At 41.1% G+C, this 17,630-nt stretch overlaps 2 protein-coding genes across 3 annotated transcripts in view; one reads left to right on the top strand and one right to left on the bottom strand.

The window, feature by feature from the left end:
- The window catches only part of LOC108674703, a 31,060-nt gene that overhangs the window by 11,432 nt on the left and 1,998 nt on the right, over positions 1 to 17,630 (bottom strand). The window contains exons 3-16 of the mRNA XM_047885416.1: positions 17,182 to 17,297; positions 15,688 to 15,760; positions 14,825 to 15,115; positions 13,979 to 14,116; positions 13,578 to 13,709; positions 12,746 to 12,889; positions 11,668 to 12,210; positions 11,058 to 11,244; positions 9,925 to 10,059; positions 9,048 to 9,153; positions 8,379 to 8,535; positions 7,762 to 8,090; positions 5,689 to 7,209; positions 5,057 to 5,229 (exon numbers count right to left, since the gene is read on the bottom strand). Coding sequence (XP_047741372.1) covers positions 5,057 to 5,229; positions 5,689 to 7,209; positions 7,762 to 8,090; positions 8,379 to 8,535; positions 9,048 to 9,153; positions 9,925 to 10,059; positions 11,058 to 11,244; positions 11,668 to 12,210; positions 12,746 to 12,889; positions 13,578 to 13,709; positions 13,979 to 14,116; positions 14,825 to 15,115; positions 15,688 to 15,760; positions 17,182 to 17,297 — 4,045 coding nt within the window. The remainder of the gene's footprint in view (positions 1 to 5,056; positions 5,230 to 5,688; positions 7,210 to 7,761; positions 8,091 to 8,378; positions 8,536 to 9,047; positions 9,154 to 9,924; positions 10,060 to 11,057; positions 11,245 to 11,667; positions 12,211 to 12,745; positions 12,890 to 13,577; positions 13,710 to 13,978; positions 14,117 to 14,824; positions 15,116 to 15,687; positions 15,761 to 17,181; positions 17,298 to 17,630) is intronic.
- Positions 217 to 4,279, top strand: LOC108674717 (C-type lectin domain family 4 member A-like). 2 transcript variants are annotated; one of them, XM_018162683.2, is made up of 6 exons: positions 217 to 428; positions 956 to 1,037; positions 1,614 to 1,714; positions 2,421 to 2,544; positions 2,834 to 3,006; positions 3,307 to 3,373. In XM_018162683.2, the coding sequence occupies exons 1-5, from the start codon at positions 350 to 352 to the stop codon at positions 3,000 to 3,002; spliced, it is 555 nt and encodes a 184-aa protein (XP_018018172.1). In that variant the 5' UTR covers positions 217 to 349; the 3' UTR covers positions 3,003 to 3,006; positions 3,307 to 3,373. The 2 variants fall into 2 exon arrangements, with proteins under 2 accessions (XP_018018172.1, XP_018018170.1); XM_018162681.2 differs by having other exon boundaries at positions 219 to 428; positions 2,834 to 2,998; positions 3,307 to 4,279.

Below are 17,630 nucleotides of genomic sequence, written 5' to 3'. Positions count from 1 at the left end.
CGATCAACATCTAATAATCAGCATACATAATGTATCCAAATAAACGATTGCATCTGACATTTTACGTTCTGAACCAGAAATTTTGTAAATAAAGATTTATGCTGAGTTCAGGTTATTATACTTTATTTCCGGGCTCTCACAATTGAATTTACAAGCTTGAAAGTAAACTAAACTTACATACCATACAGTGATAGTACAAATAATCTGTCACCCATTATTGTTCTAACCCAACTATTTCTGCAGTAAACAACGCAGAAGAAAAGTGAAGCGAACGTTTTTCACGTATAGAAATAACGAAAACTTGACGAATTAAATACAGAAGTACATTAATAGGTAAAAATTGTAAATAATGACGATGGGAAGAGTGTTATCAGTGAGCAGATGGCTACTTCTGGCAGCTTTCTGCTTCTCGTCGCCACCTACTGCAGGTGAGACGCGTTCAAGCAGTGCCGAGTGTAGCGAAGGCTAGGCGGCGTTTCGTTTGGTGTTGGACCAGAGTTGTATGTTAGTTTCGTAATGGCTGTTTAACGGCATTTAGCTGGAAAAGTCAAAATCTATTCCTAATAATCTGTAAAGTCATCAAGTATGAAGCTTTGCTAGCCATGACGGGCATAACTCAATTAAGTGAGAAAATATTCTATAACTTCAACAGAATTGAAAATCAAAGATGAAAACGGCTCAACTAAATTTCCACCTTATCCAATCATTTAGTCCAAATTTAATTTCTACTCCAATGCATTCAAACTTTTGATGTCTTAATGATATACAGAAGTCATAGAAAATGGTGTGACGACACTTCATTTGGCACAAAGTGAGCCTGATCTTCGTTTTAATTCCATGAACAAAAAATTAGTATTTATGCATGTGAGCTCGTTTCATTGTAAATTACGCTGCAAATTATAGACAGTAATTCCCACTTGAGAAATCATAACCTGCCAACATTCACATTCTACAGGTCAGCGCATCAGCACCGTGGAAATAGAGGGGCGCAGCTACTACATCTCAGCGCAGTCCCCCTACAACGCACCCCTCTCTTGGTAACGCAGTCCCCCTACAACGCACCCCTCTCTTGGTAACGCAGTCCCCCTACAACGCACCCCTCTCTTGGTAACGCAGTCCCCCTACAACGCCTAAACAAAGTCGCAAACACGTAAAAAAAATTCGCGTACAACAAGATTGCCAACTGGCAATACAAATTCTCAGCACGAAGCAGAATCACAACAGTACAGAATCAAGCTTCCTACAGATTGCGCAGCTCTGTTTTAAAGTTGTAGACGCTGAACGATTACTGCCTCCCCTCCAGACATCTATGGTTGAATCAACATTGAATTAATCTTTGATCGGTTAAATTAACGTTAATTCAACGCAATTTCAATTCAATGTCTCACTGCCGTGAAAAATACACCAGTTGATCACCAATAACCCATGGTCATGTTACAGCACGCTGATATCCTGGTAGTAACGCGTGTTCTTGTTAAAGCAGTCATGCCCATTTTACAGCACACAGAGACACAAGTAGTAACAAGTGACCAAGTTAATATACAACCCCCAACCCCATACTCATGTCACAGCCATATAGATACCAGGATGCTAACCGCTGACCATGTCCACAGGTTCCTAGCGTACCAGTACTGCAGGACTATTGGCATGGAGCTCCTCACCGAAGACTCGCAAGAAGACGCGCAGGTCTTGCGAACCTTCCTGAATAACAACGGTGAGCAGCGACCAGCATACCTTCTATGAACACTTACAACGGATGAAAAATAACGCAATGAGCTGTATTTGTCTTCGTAGCGATCTCAATGCATTTGATTCTGTGGCCGTACTATCAAAACTAGCCAAGGTTCACGTAGCAGCCGATTTCTTGTCTGTAATTGGTGGGTTTAGATTGAAGCGTCGTTAGTGACTGGCTGACGGAGTTACAAAATATTTCCGATAGTGTGGCCCTAGCTGAGCTTTCCATGCATGGATGAATTCAAATTAAATTGATTGAATACCTTTCATATTGGTATTTGATTTGTAATAAAACGCTTCTTTCGTTACCTTCAAATTTTCTGTAAAAATTTAGAAATCTTTCAACTAAATGCCTTTCACCTCAAAAGTTAATGTATTATGAACCAATTTTCGTGAGCTCAGAACCGATTTTTAAAAGATCCTCAAGTAGGTATGTACATTTTTGAGAGCTATAGCACTCTTCAGTGATAAACGAGTATATCTGAAAATAAATAATAATTAAAAACAAATAATCCAATAATGATTTTTCATTATAAATTAATCAACGATAAGAAATTTTCTATTTTCTTAATACTTCAAAGAGAATACCGTAATTCAGAAACTAGAATGATCTAACCTGCAAGGTTGTTTACCGAAAATTTCGATGTCAATGCATCAATTTGTGAATTGTTACTTATGGAGTATAGGCTACGGCCGCCAAAGCTTCTGGACCAGTGGCAACCAGCTGGGGTCAAGTCAGTGGCTCTGGATGACCAGCGGGCAACCCTACAACACCAGCTTTACCTACTGGGCGCCAGCTGCCAAACTGACGTGAGTAAATGTTGTGGTGCAACATATCCTTACAACACCAGCTTTACCTACTGGATGCCAGTTGCCAGCATGACATTAATAAACATTAGAAATGTAAAACTTTAATAATACAATAGATTTTCTACCGCGATACCATTTTAATAACTAATACCTATTTCTTCCAGTCATTCAAAACGCATTCTACTCTCACTTGAAATTTGGTAAGGCAAATTGAGTTACTACCAGCATATAACTTGCATGATTTCTCTCCCACACAAGACTGAGCTGCTCACTGCTTCTTATATAACAGGAGCAGCAACGAGCAATGCATGCTGCTTGATGCAGAGCAATGGAAGACAGCGTCTTGTACGCAGCCTCATCACTTCATCTGCCAGATCACTCGCTGCTACTTCTTCAACTACGTCAGGAGTAACCCGCCCTCCACCAATGACACAGAAGCAAACTCTCGCACGCGGTAAGCAGGTAAATGTAGACGTTCCAAAATTATCATCTTTGTGAAAGTCCTTTTCGAACCGTCGATTCACGCAGAGTTATGAGTACAGCTCAATCTAAGCCACTGGGCACAGTGATCTTCAACCTATGCATTAAATTTTCTATCCAAAATAAATTGTTAGTTCGAGATCTCCCGATCTAAAGAACCCATTTGAACAAATCGTGCACATCTATGATCGCTACACATTATTGTTAGTAACAGATTTATAAGAAAAAAAAACATTTCTGTAATTCCAATTATTGACATTACTACCGCCGACCTGCCAACAGGAAATTCATCAGGCAGGGAGTTAGGAACATCAGCAGACCTTCATCTTCAACCACAAGCCCCCCTAGCCGCCCCCACACAACCGGTCCTGCCAACCGCGTAATACACTTCCCCGACAGCGGCGCTCCAACGACTCCAAGGAGCCGAGTGTCGACTGACGTCATACGGAAAACCCTCTTGAAACTTTCAACTATTGATCCCCAGGTCAGAAAAGATATACCAGATTCAAATTCAAACGAAGCTGGCGGTCAAACACAAATAATCGAAAATTCTTTTAAGGAATTGCTAGGACCGACTGACCAAAGTAACACTTCGATACTGAATCCCAGCCATACTCGAGACAAAAATCTAACCTCATTGCAAATAATCGGAGTTAATATAAATGACGAGGAAACCAAGCCCACCCAGCATCTTCAAAGCGACCACGTAGATGAGCACGTATTCTCTAATGATTCAATCAAGGAGATAAACTCCCAATTGGACTTGGACAAACTATTGGAGCGAACAGACGAGAGTAACATCATCGCTGATCCTGGGATCCCATTTCTGAGCCTCCTCCTTCAGGCACCGCAGGAAACAAACGCTGGAAATGTCCATCATGCCATCGGCCTCACCAACAACGGACTGATAATCACAGAGGAATTAACTAGCCCAGAGGGACTGACCATCCCAGAGTTCACACCTAAAAGAAACTTGAGTCGAGACCGAGTGAACCAACTTGAGAGGAAGGAAGCTTTCAGCTGGGCTCTGTTGCCAGACCATTCGTAATTTAAGACATTAATATCCTTATTTGCGAATATTTTCCGATCAAGCTTCAGAATAACATAAAAAAAACTTAAAATTTATTGCTCATCTGAAAGCATCAGAACCGTCACGAGCTGAGTCTCAGGAAGCATCATCTCTCACCCGGAAATTAACTGACTCTGGGCTCAGGAAACGTATGCTTGCTTATATTGAAATACAATGATGATTCTTGACGTTGTCTCATTCGGATGCAATCCTAACGTGCTGCAGTGTTATTTCTTTGGTGTGATCAGTCTATTGTCTAAGCTGAACTGCAACTCCTGTATACTGCGTCTGCAACAGCAGCTCTGCTATACACCGCAAATTATGCCCTGCAAATTTGTCTATGTTTTCCCACGAATATTGCACGAAATAACATCAAAAAGCAACATGCGTATCTATCTGAAACGCTTTATAATAAAGCAAATACACACAACAGTGAAAGAGTGTGCATGAGCACGACAACAATGAGAACAACTAATCTTACATAAATGAATAGCAGCCTAAAAAAATACATATTGTTAGGGTTTTAATTGAAGATATTTTTTGAAATTTTAGGTTTAGAGACTACTTCACTGTTCACGTCCGCACTCTAGGAACGCTGCGCTAGTTATTGTTTGATGCGGAGACGTGACGGAGGGAAGTTTAGGGCTTGAACTTGAAACATTAAATAGCGAATACAAGTGGAGTTTGAATTCCCTTGGAACATGAATAAGGAGTGGGTTGGAATTACGATCACGAACCGTATTTAACGCCGATGCTTGGGCCTAGTTGGCTTTCAGAGTGAGCCCACAGCAATATCATTGGTATCCACAGACCAGCAAACGTAGCCGCTTGAAAATGAGCACTTATCAATAATTCTCAGTCACCAAGCCGCAATATCAGCCTTAAAAAAAAATTTTTACAAGAGACTCACTGACCAAGAAATAAAGTCAGTATATAAAAGAGTTAATCATGAATGTGACTCACTTGCCGTGAATGACGCCCTCGACATTAAGCATGGGCACGACCTTGATGACGCAGCGTCGTCGCAGGGCAGCGGCGGCGGCGTGCCCCGACACCAGCCACCGTAGGGAGCCCTCCATCAGCCAGGACGCGTTGCTCTCCCCGGGGTGCACGCGACTGCTCAGGAACACCACCGGCTGGGGGGGCAGGGATGAGCGGGAGATCAGTCTTGTGGAGGAGGTAATTATCAACAACAGGCCTCATGCTATGAGGTATGATGACACAGAAGGAAGGAGGTAAATAGGAATGGAAAGAGGTGAGAGGGAATGGGGAGAGGTGAATAGGAAGATGAGGAGGAGTAAGGCTTATAGTGGACAAGGGACTATCCATCCGTCAATATCGTGTAAGCAATTGGATTAAAATATAAAAAATATTTTCGGAGATCACATGGAATGAAATACTTCCTCAGCGAAACATATATGATGCGTATAAAAACATACCTACCGTACTTGAATAAGAAAGACAAAATATAAACCAGAAGAACGACCCATTACCAGAATCTGTTCAATTCCATGAACAAAAACGAAACGTCGCAAATTCTAACTAACATTCAGATGTTCGAAACTTAATCATTTTTGCAACGTTTCAACTCTCACCTTGGGCGTACGTGCGAGACGACAGCCATCAACAACGCTTGCATCACACTCGCTGGTATCGCAAGACAAGTGATGATCTCTCATCGTCTCGCGTGCGTCTCTAGGAGCATCAGACGCGGTGGCAGCCTGCGCAGACTCGGTGAGTTTGGACCACATGTCCTCGACGGCGCTGGGGCTCCTGAAGTCAGGCGAGTCGTGGCCATCCCACTGAGTCTTGGTTGTGTCATGCTTACCTAACGTCGGGTCGACGGGGGCAGCCACAGGCTCCAAGCTCACAGTTTCATTTGAAGATATTTCTGTGGTTTTCGTAATTTTCTCACTGCTGGAAGCCTCGCTGCCTTCAGGAAACTTCAATCCAGAACAAGTTTCACCAGTGACAATCGAAGCTTTATTGTAGAAGATGGAACTCTCGTTGCTTGCAACAGCTGCTCGCATCGCGATTTCTGAACTCGACGCATCGGCATTAATTTCAGGCGACAGCCCAGCGGTTTCTTCTTTTGCATTCTCATCTCTGATATTAACAATTCCCGTCGTAGGTTTCTTCCCAGCAGAATTCTTCGACTTAATTGTCTTCTCAACAGACTCTACGGCTTTGGATGAGGTTTCTTTAGAAGTTTTGACTTTTGCTGCCTCCTTAGCTGGCGTTGCCTCCGAGAAACTAAACTTGCTGCTGCCGTCTTCACTAAAAAGGTCGCTGTACAAAATCTCAATTGTAGGAGTCGAGTAACAGGATGAAGGAGAAGTGTCAGGACTGCTCGATCCAGAATTTTTAGCGTCTGTAGCGCTGTCAGCTCTTTTTTTCTCGTTAATATGAACACCATTGGCAGTATCTTTCAAAACCACTGACAATTTTCCCGGCTCGCTATTATTATTTTTGCACAAATCTTTTTCCACACTTGAGCTAATGCTGGCGACATTAACGGGAGAGGACACTTCATCAGAGAGATAATCTTTCACAACATCAGTATCACAGAAAATGCCATTTTCAGGCGGGTTTGTATTGCAGCACTTCAAATTGTCATTAAGACTATCACGGATACTATCTGCACTAAAACTACTTACACTACAAATATTATTTTTACTACAACTACGTTTGAGGCTACTATCACAGCTACGGGAATCAACGTTCACTTTATTCTGCCGATCTATTTCACTATGAGGATTCAAATGGCACTTCAAGCTTTGTCCGAAGTCAACAGGTCGCGGAATATGGAATGGTTCGGCGTCACTATCTACAGAGAGGGCATTATTCTCTATAGTTGGTTTGTAATCTTTACTGGTATCAACAGAGCGACTGTTCGCAACATTTGGAGCAAAAATATGACCAGTGCTAGTGTTGGACATCTTGTGAAAATTTCTTCCATGTTGAGGACGGACTAGCCGCGGATCAGAAGAGACGACATCATCTTTGCTGGTGATGGTGAGCAAAGGAACAGGGTTGCCGTTAGGAGAATGGCACAATGTTTGGCAGGAGTAGAAAACGTCCGCAGCAACGCTCGCTTCAAGAGTCCTCAGGAAGCACTGCATTTAAGGCACAAAGGCATGAATCAACAGAAAACTTTTACATCATCAAGCCAATATTTAAGTTGTAGTGTTTCTTTGTGAAGAAGTAAAGACCAATGCGCAAGTTAACTCAGAAAAAAAATAATGAAAACAGAACCAAAGCGAAGAAAGTAAGAAATAAACAACAAAGATTTATTATACACGGGACATAATACAAGAATACGCCGACACTTGGGCAAATGAAGATATATATAACTTATTAAACACATTAATCATCTAAAGGATAAAATACCTACGAGAAGCTCCTAAGTGTAATTACATTACCCTTAGTTCAAATATTCTAATTATAAAGTAGGCAAAGTGACGCACCTTCAAGTGAGTGTAGGAGTAAGGGTAGAGGTAAGCGAGGTATCAATAAGTAGGTAAACTAACCCACCTTCAAGTGAGTGTAGGAGCTAGGGTAGAGGTAAGCGAGGTATCAATAAGTAGGTAAACTAACCCACCTTCAAGCGAGTGTAGGAGTAAGGGTAGAGGTAAGCGAGGTATCAATAAGTAGGTAAACTAACCCACCTTCAAGTGAGTGTAGGAGTAAGGGTAGAGGTAAGCAAGGTAGCAGACGTCGTACGCGTGCGGGAAGACGATGGTGAAACTGACGGTGTAGTAAGACAAGCTCGTCTGACTCTTCTTGGTCGAGGCTTTCTTGGTGGAATCAACCTGTGAAACTCCACCAGCATTTACCACCACGTCACCACCACCACCAGCATGGTTATGAAGGTCCAGAACCACAGGAGGGGGGCGTCGGTAGTGGTTCTTGTGGTACAGGACTTCAGTTCCCGCACGCACCCAGTGAGGGCGGCCGTGCATCGCTTCCTTCACGCTGAACAGCAGCGGCTTCATACCTGCATGCGTACAACACAGATCTTGTCATTTGTGCCACGACTTGGCTTTTACTGTAAAGTTTTTACTCGTTTTAATATTACTACGATTATCGATTCATTAGATAATTAGCCACTACACGGGCATAATAAAATAAAAAAAAAACGCAAAATAAGGGACGTCAAATATTAAATAACACAAAATAAAGGGCTTCAAATAATAAATAACACAAAATAACGGGCTTCAAATTAAAAAAAAAAACACAAAATAATAACGGGCTTCCAAAATGCGTTAGAAGAATAGAACCTGACCGTCATTGTACTCGCTGTTAGGCTTCTCGCAGTTGACAATAGAGAAGACGTAGGGCAGCCTGGCCTGCATGTTGCTCACTTCAAAGTAGAACCACTGGTGGTGCTGCGTGCTGCTCACGTCGCTGCGCAGCACAAGCTCGTACTCACGGTCACCAACCTGACGCAGCATTAACGTATGCTTACTAACTAGGGAAATAACTAAAATCTAATATTAATTATCCAATAAGGCTTAAGATGACAATAGGTTTAAATTTCATGATGATTAGCACGTCATGTCGACGGCTAACTTAGCCGTCAAATGATACTTAGGATGACTATAGGTATCCAAGATAAATCATTTTCATGATGATTGTAGAAAGAATTTAAGTGGATGTATAAAAAACAAATCGATAATTCAGGCCATGGACTATGCAACTGAATGGTTCTGCCAATTTATGCCAGTGAAGAAATTTATACATTATTCATATGATCAAACTTATTATTTTCAACTAGTTTATAAATATTATGAGCCTACAAGTATGATAATCAAGACTAAGAGACGAGACCTGTTGTACAGCGCGCCTGAACAAATTTATACATTATCTATTTGATCAAACTTATTATTTTCAACTAGTTTATAAATATTAGGAGCCTATAAGTATGCAAATCAAGAGAACAAAGAGACGAGACCTGTACGGCGCGCCTGAGGTTGCCGCCTTCAAAGCGGCTCTCGAAGTTGAGGCTCCGCGCCGACGCGTCCCGCTGCCCCACGCGCCTCTCATCACAGTTACTCAGGCTGAGGGAAGCTCATTAATTAGAGGGAAGCTCATTAATTATAGGGAAGCTCATTAATTATAGGGAAGCTCATTAATTAGAGGGAAGCTCATTAATTAGAGGGAAGCTCATTAATTAGAGGGAAGCTCATTAATTATACATACATAATTTGTAGCGGTTAGACCAGAAAAAAAGTTTTTTTTTATCAAACCTGATAGTGAGATGCTTTAAATTATTAAATATATTTTACGAAATAAAGCGACTATTTTGATATCTAGATGTGATAAGAAAAAACAAAGCCAATTTGAAATCAGCAAGGAAAATGAGTTCTAGGACACAAAATAATCTCAGTGTAGTTTGCTCCGTTGACGAGTGTATTGGGCAGTACCGAGACTTAGGGAGACTTAGGGAGACTTCGGGTGACTCAGGGAGACTTAGAACTTAGGATGACTAGAGCGCAAGCAAAGGGAAAAAAAGAATCATCCGGGGATTTGGGATACCTGGAATAAAAATTCAGACTATGGAAATGATGAGGGGAGTTGGGAAGTTGAAGTGTGTATTAATGAGCAAATAAATCACCAGAGAATTCGTGGTGATTAGAATAAGAAAAAAAAAGTCAAAGGAGTTTCTGTCATGTCATATATTTTAAAGTCTACTTTTTAAGCAAAAAAATAGTACAAGAAACCGTTAAACTATAGGTATCAATAAACGTGAAAATTCAACAAAAATGCAACAATTGAAATACAATATGAACAAAAATACGATGACATACAAATCATTCATAAAGCGTTACCCGTCGAGCGGTGCGGCAGTGAGCGGGTGGGGCCCGCGGGAGGAGGATGTGTGCAGCAGCGCGTCCAGGTCGTAGACCACGCGGCGCACCATCTGCCCACGTAGCACCTGTTCCACGCGCTGCACGCCACGTGTTCTGCACGCGTAATGTCAGGATCAATAACCATTATTAGAATACAGCAGCAGGATCAAGGATTTTGTTAAGAATATCACGCGTTGAGATATTAATAATACAATATAGCGGTGCTAGCTTAGCTCTGATCAGGCTGTCGGACTCTTAGAAACTTGCAATATTGCCAATTCGACCACAATTTTTACAAATAGTTGCGGGTTTTGAACTCCCAACTCGCTGCTCCAATCTTGGTGGTCTTAGACACTCAGACACTCCGAGTTTAATATGGTGAATATATTAATTACAAGACAAGATACTTGGGAAAGAGTTTTCACTGCAAAGACTAAATGACTTGTTTTTACTAAAATAAAAAAACTGTTGAGAAAAAATTGCTAGATATATGAATGGAATGACGAACCAGAAGGCATAAGAAGAACAGGTTATTCAGTTATATAAATGAATTACAAAGCCATATTAAATCGAGCACGACTATCATAAGTTAAACTGGTATAATTGACACGAACATATGTTCCTTCAATATATGGGGAGTAAATGGAAAGAAACAGCGAAGAATAAGTAAAGAATCAAATGAACAGAAATTTTTTGAACAGAAAATCAAGAGAGAAAGAATCAAATGAACATAACAAATATGAACAGGAAATCAAGAAAGAAAGAATCAAATGAACAGAAAATTTTTGAACAGAAAATCAAGATGGAAAGAATCAATTGAATAGAACAAATTTGAACAGAAAATCAAGAATGAAAGAATCAAACGAACAGAACAAATTTGAACAGAAAATCAAGATAGAAAGAATCAATGAACAGAACAAATTTGAACAGAAAATCAAGAAAGAAAGAATAAAACGAACAGCACAAATTCGAACAGAAAATCAAGAAAGAAAGAATTAAACGAACAGAAAAAAATTCAATAGAAAATCAAGAAAGAAAGAATTAAACGAACAGAAAAAATTTCAATAGAAAATCAAGAAAGAAAAAATCAATGAACAGAACAATTGTATGACCTCGCAAGCCGCGGTTCTTTGACGTGGAGCGCCTCCAGGTGGCGGGGAGACGCGCCCCCCACCAGGTCAGGGTACGCGATCTTGACGAAGGGCAGCAGCGACTTGGTGGACGACGCGAGTCTCGCGTACGTCTCGCGTCGAGCCGACGACGTGGTCGAGACGCTCGAGGTAGCAGCGATGTTTTTCACTGTAACACACCACGCAACACACGTTGAAATAACCTTCATTAGATTCTGTTTCAACAAAATTAAATATTAATAAATTTTATTTCAACGTTATTCATCGGGAGGGAAGACATGGGGACAATCATAGCAAGGCTTGAAGCAAAAGTGGTAGAATACGAAAAAAAGTATCGGTTTGTTTGGCTGATGGGAAGTGCGTAGCGATCTGTTGAGGGTTGAGATCTTTTTTTCTGCGGTGGTTGTTTGGTCGGAAGCACATGCAAGGAGTAGGTATTCTCTGAGACAAAAGCTAACCAAACAAGATTTGATCTCTATTAAGCATTTTTATTTCAAGCCATTAAATAAAACTATCTTAACACACACAGCATCGCATAAGCTTAAAAAGCAAGCGAATTATTTATCATAAGATGTGTAATAACCACACGAACCTCCGCTCAGGGCGTTAACACTTTCCCAGAAAGAAAGCTCCTTCCTGCGCGCCTCCCCGCCCAGTTCCGGACAGAAACGTCCGTAGCTCATCAGCTCAAGTAACGGCACTCGAAATCCGACGCTAGTGGTGTCGTCGCAAGGGCTCCGTTGAACATCGTTCTTTTGGGGGTCATAATCAACTTGAAGATCACGAGAAGGAGTTTCCCGATCATCTTCAAGCTCAACGTCTTCTAAGCCTATTTCCTCATCGTCATCCTCTGCATCGTCAATGTCGGCGGTTTGAATGGAAGCGGCTTGTGACGAGGTCGGGAAATTTACATCCACGTCTCCAGTGCCCACGTCTGAAGTTGGGGGGCGGAAGACGATGAGGGGGAGTGCGTTGGAGGGGTACATCTGCTGGGGGGCTTCTTGGTGGCACTTGAGGAAGAAGGTTACGGCCGAGCACACGGCGCTGTCCAGGCTTCGCTGGTCCGGACACGAGAAAATAAAATCCTGTAGCAGCGACAGAGCGCCCTCGCTGGTCACCGCAAACCGGCCCTCCTCTGCAAAAAAATTAAAATTTATTAATCTATTATTATTGATGGAACATAATTAAAAATTTAATTTCATTCGATTTCTCTGAGAACGATAATACGAATACAAGTCGTTCCTCATATTAAAACTACATGACTCTTCTGTTAGTCGTGCATTTCAATAGACAAAGAAAAAAGTAAACAAGAGACTTTTGTCACAGACACGGCGCATTCATCATTAAATAAGAAGTAACAATTATGAACCTTATTCGTTTCTATCTCAACTACGAACAATAGCACTCGTAATTATTTGTAAGTGCTTCGAAAACCTAACGAAATCATAATAAAAGTTTTTGTTTTTCAATTCTTGATGAATTTGCGATTCAAGCAATGAAGTGACCTCAATACATATAGCAAAAGTTACATTATATGTCACGATAACAGTATATTTAAGTAAAAGTTATGGTAAAGAAATGAACAAGCAGCAGTGACGAATATTAGGGAGGTAAATGAGTTAGGATATTTTGAAGGAAATCATATTGAAGGAAACGCGACGTTATCGCACTTGTGTCAGAGATGCGCTGGAAGAGCAGCACTGCAGAGCGCAATATTTTGCTCAGCAGTTTAGGCTCAGTGCTCCGCCAGCCCTGCAGAGCTGCCACTGCAGCGCCCACTGCACCGTAACACGCACATTCCACTGCACAACTTTCTTTGGAACGACAGGAAAAAGTATTAATGAATATACGATAATATCCTGTCTATGTATTATAATATCCTGTATTATGTGTTCAATATCCTGGATTAATGATATCGTAAATATACGATAATCCATAGTAAAGTCATTTAAAGCTTAAGAGACATTCAATTTCCGATGATATATTCGATAGCGGCAGATAAATGAATTCATAAAGTTGAAAAAATTCATCAATTTGTGCACGAAAGGAACTCACAGCTCGAAATTTGCAGCAGTGCACAGCGACTTCAATTATAAGACATCAGTCGAAAGTAAACATCCCAGGAATCTTTCTCATGGTGCTTAGATGTTTCATCATTTAAGCCATTCTCAACAAAATAAATTACTATTTATTACCTACTTACTTATTATCAAATGAATTGAAATTTATTACCTACTTACTTTTTACCAAATGAATTGAAATGAAATTTATTACCTACTTACTTATTACCAAATGAATTGAAATTTATTACCTGCTTAATTATTACCAAATGATTAATAATAATTAATATATTACCTACTTAGGTACTTACTACCAAATGAATTGAAATTTATTACCTACTCACTTATTACCAAATGAATTGAAATCAAAGTAGGACGACAATCATCAAAGATAGCATTTTACTACCAAGCAAGTCGGACACGACTAAAACGAGCTACTGACTGGTAGCTGCGAGGGAAGCGAGGATGTCGATGAGATATTTTATTTTGGTGGCGTGCTTGGCGGGAGCCGAGGCGAGCATGGACACCAACGTCCGCACGGCGCCCTCGCGCCCCAGCAAGTGCTGGTTGCCGCCTGCAACACGCCTTATATAAAGCCTTCGGGGTTCTTGAGAATGTTTAGGCAGTGCAGCTAATCTCTGAATTTAATTACCAGTTGAAACAAATGGAAGTTAAATAACAACGAGTTTCAAGTTTACTAAAATGTATCAAGTTTACTGAAATGGCTGATGGAATTTACATGGATGATGGAATTGACATGAATGATAGGAATTGACATGGCTGATGGGAATTGACATGGCTGATGGGAATTGACATGGCTGATGATAAGACTCCCGCACGCACCGTTCCTGGCGACGAGGCTGAGGAGGATGAGGTAGGGCAGCAGGGGCGGCGTAGGGCGCCTCGCCGCGCGCTCCTGCAGCAGCCGCAGCACCAGCGACACGCCCCCTGCCAGACGCAGCCGCACCGCTCCCCTCCCGTCTGTATACGTACGCAAAATTCATCAGAGCAATTCGTCTGGAAATTCAGCTAAGCAATTCGTCAGAACATTTCGTCTGGAAATTCAGCAGCTAAGCAATTCGTCTGGAAATTCAGCTAAGCAATTCGTCAGAACATTTCGTCTGGAAATTCAGCAGCTAAGCAATTCGTCTGGAAATTCAGCTAAGCAATTCGTCTGGAAATTCAGCTAAGCAATTCGTCTGGAAATTCAGCTAAGCAATTCGTCTGGAAATTCAGCTAAGCGATTCGTCTGGAAATTCAGCTAAGCGATTCGTCTGGAAATTCAGCTAAGCAATTCGTCTGGAAATTCAGCTTAGCAATTCAGCCGAGCAATTCGTCTGAATATTCAGCTAAGCCATTTGTAGAAGCATTCACCAGTGGGAGCATCAAATGGTCTACGCGTTGCAGAAATTTTCTTCTTAGGCAGAAAAAGCGTTGACTACCATTCTGCTCACAAGTCATTTTTGTAACTAACATTTTAACATAAATAAATATATCAAGTACCGTAGCATTTTATAAATTTAAAATAATTCAAATGAACTAATAAGGTTACATGATGTCATCACAAAAAATCTTTTTCTCGTTCCAAAAGCAGGTGGCGCAAGGAAATAAGAATTAAAAAGTTACAATTAGTAACATGCGTTCTCTTGGCTCTAGAAAAAATGGCTTCTTCAAAGACGTTCAGCTTACCTTTAGTGATTAGTTTTGCGATGACTTGGCACGAAGCGAGCGCGAGCGCGTCGTAGTGAACCTGCTGCTGTTGTAGCTCTTGTAGCTGCAGCTGTTGCTGTTGCTGCTGTAGCTCTTGCACCTGCTGCTGTTGTAGCTCATGTAGCTGCAGCTGCTGCTGTAGTTCTTGCACCTGCTGCTGCTGTAGTTCTTGTAGCTGCAGCTGTTGCCGGTGCTGTAGCAGGCATCGTATGAGCGCGTCAGAAGCTCTGGCGGAGATGAGCTGCGAGACGACAGCGGTCCTTACCGCTCCTGTATGCATATATATATCACATAGATTTAACCTCTTGTACGATTACATACATTAAACATCTTGTACGATCACAAATATTTAACCTCTTGTACGATTTGAATGCAATCAAAGTCATAAAAATCCTAAAACTTATTCAAATCAACGTTACTCTTCAAATAATAAAAGAAGGTAGGAATGGAACAGCAATTATATTTAATTTGTTCTTATATTTTTCTATCGTAGTTTAATGCGTGTACGGTATTTCAGTCCATCATCATTTATATCACGACAGGTATTTTTCTAAATAGACCTTATTCTCAATATCAGAACTGGACCAGAATTACTCGCTGAGCAGTTCATTTAGAACAGATCAACAACTGCCCAAGTAACAAATAACTAAAAAATTTCACAAGCACATTTCCCTACCTAACTCCAAATATTATTGGACAAATTATTGGCTTCACGAGCATTTTCACAAATTTGGAAAAAAAGTTAAGAAAAACATGGTCAAACTTATAAACAAATAATGAATGTCATAATTAAAAGAAATCATTGTAAACATAAGGCGGTTGGTCCTACAAACAAGGCTGACCTCTGGTGAGCGGCGCCAGGAGAGCGTGCAGCAGCTCGCACGCTGCCGCTGCCGCGTCTGCCCTCCATTTCTCCTGAGTTTTAATTAAATTATATCAAGTTATATTAGGTTATATTAAGTTATAGTAAGTTATATTAACCTGCTACACCCAAACATTTTAATTAAATTAGAGTTACAATTTACTTAAGTTTACTTTACTTGCCCTTCAACTCTCCTGAGTTATGTTAAGATATTAAATAATAGGTATCAAGTTATATTTAACCTGCTACACCCGAACAGTTTAGTTAGATTAGAGTTACACTTAAGTTTAATTTACTTGCCCTCCAATTCTTATGATTTATGTTAAGTTATTAAGTTATATCAAGTTATATTAACCCGCTACACCCGAAAACTTTTTCTACACGCGAGTTACACTTTACAGGGGGTACGATACGCTATCACTGGTAGCCAACTGTATGATAACATATCTATTATTGCAACATTCATTAGTAAGTAGACACAGGAAGATCGAGCACAGGACAAGCACATTAAACACGCATTAAACACAAAACAAGCCAATAATAAATTATCACAGACTAGCACATTAAACACAGGACAAGCATATAAATAATTAACACAGACTAACGAGTTAAACACAGGACAAGCACATAAATAATTAACACAGACTAACACGGTTAACAGAGGACAAATACATCATTAATAAAAACCGTATAATTCTGATCATAACTGCGATTTGTAGGGAAGGTTTACGACATAATAACGATGTGTGACTTAAACATTCTTCTCGAGTAATCTGACCCTTTACGCCCTGGCGTGACGAATTCGTCACACAGAAAAAAACCTCGGTTTTCCAACAATTTCACGTTTTCTGTCATTTTTTCGAAAAATTCACAGGAATAAAAAAAGTCTTAGATTTTGATAGGTCAGAATGTCAGCTTTGAAGTGAGACTTAAAACCGAAAAAGTGAATTTTACGATTTTCATCCCAGAAATTCAGGGCGTAAAGGGCTAAGACTTATTGGTTACTTATATTGTATAGTGTATACACTATAGTATGAAAATATATTATCTAACATGAAGAAGAATGCAAAACATGCTTCGTAAGCTAGCAGTATTAAAAAAGGAATATTAATGAACTTTAATAATCAATTTCAAACATTGCCTTAATAAAATCGCTGCGGGATGAAAGTTCTATTCAGGACTCGATTACTCTGGGGAAGTAGTACCATCAAAACAGGCCTAATAAATGCACGTAACTGCCAAATTATCGTCTTTACTCGATAAGTTTATCTGCAAAAGTCGTGAAGTGATTGACTGACGGAGCTACAAACTCGTTCCAATTTCCGATAGAACAGCCTCTGATGATAATTCCATGGCAACCAAAGATTCACCAAGACTTTAAAAGCGAAGAACACGCCAAGTAAATTCACTATAAAATAAATCATTCTGGTATAACTATTTAATTTCATATAAATAATTCATGATGCATGCCGACCTGTATGGGGAGCAACACGCGCTGCAGCGGCGGCGCCCTGGTCGCGTGCCTCGCATCTGCCGCCCCAGCGCTCCCCCCCAGCAGCGCTCGACACGTCGCGTCCCGGACCACGGCGTCTGCACGCGACACAACCTCCGTCACCTGCGTTACCTTCGTCATCTGCGTTACCTTCGTCACCTGCGTTACCTTCGTCATCTGCGTTACCTTCCGTTCCGTTCCGTTTGTTCCGTTTCCGGGCCGTCGATCCCCGTCAGGGACTTGCCCCCCCCCCAGGGTCCCACACCAGGCACGCCCTTTGGTGCCTCGCCATATTGGCGACCGACAGCACCCTGTTGCACCCCGGGCACTGAGCAACCCTCCCCCTCCTGGCTCTCACCGGCTCCTCCCCCCCTCCCTCCACAACCCCCCCAGCGTCTCGTCCCCCAACGTCCTCCCCCATACGCCCCCCC

The sequence above is a fragment of the Hyalella azteca genome, unplaced genomic scaffold (genome assembly GCF_000764305.2).
Source record: "Hyalella azteca isolate HAZT.00-mixed unplaced genomic scaffold, Hazt_2.0.2 contig17851, whole genome shotgun sequence".
Taxonomy (NCBI): Eukaryota; Metazoa; Arthropoda; class Malacostraca; order Amphipoda; family Hyalellidae; genus Hyalella; species Hyalella azteca.
Note: the sequence above shows the minus strand (reverse complement) of the source record. Positions and strands in the feature narration are given on the sequence as shown.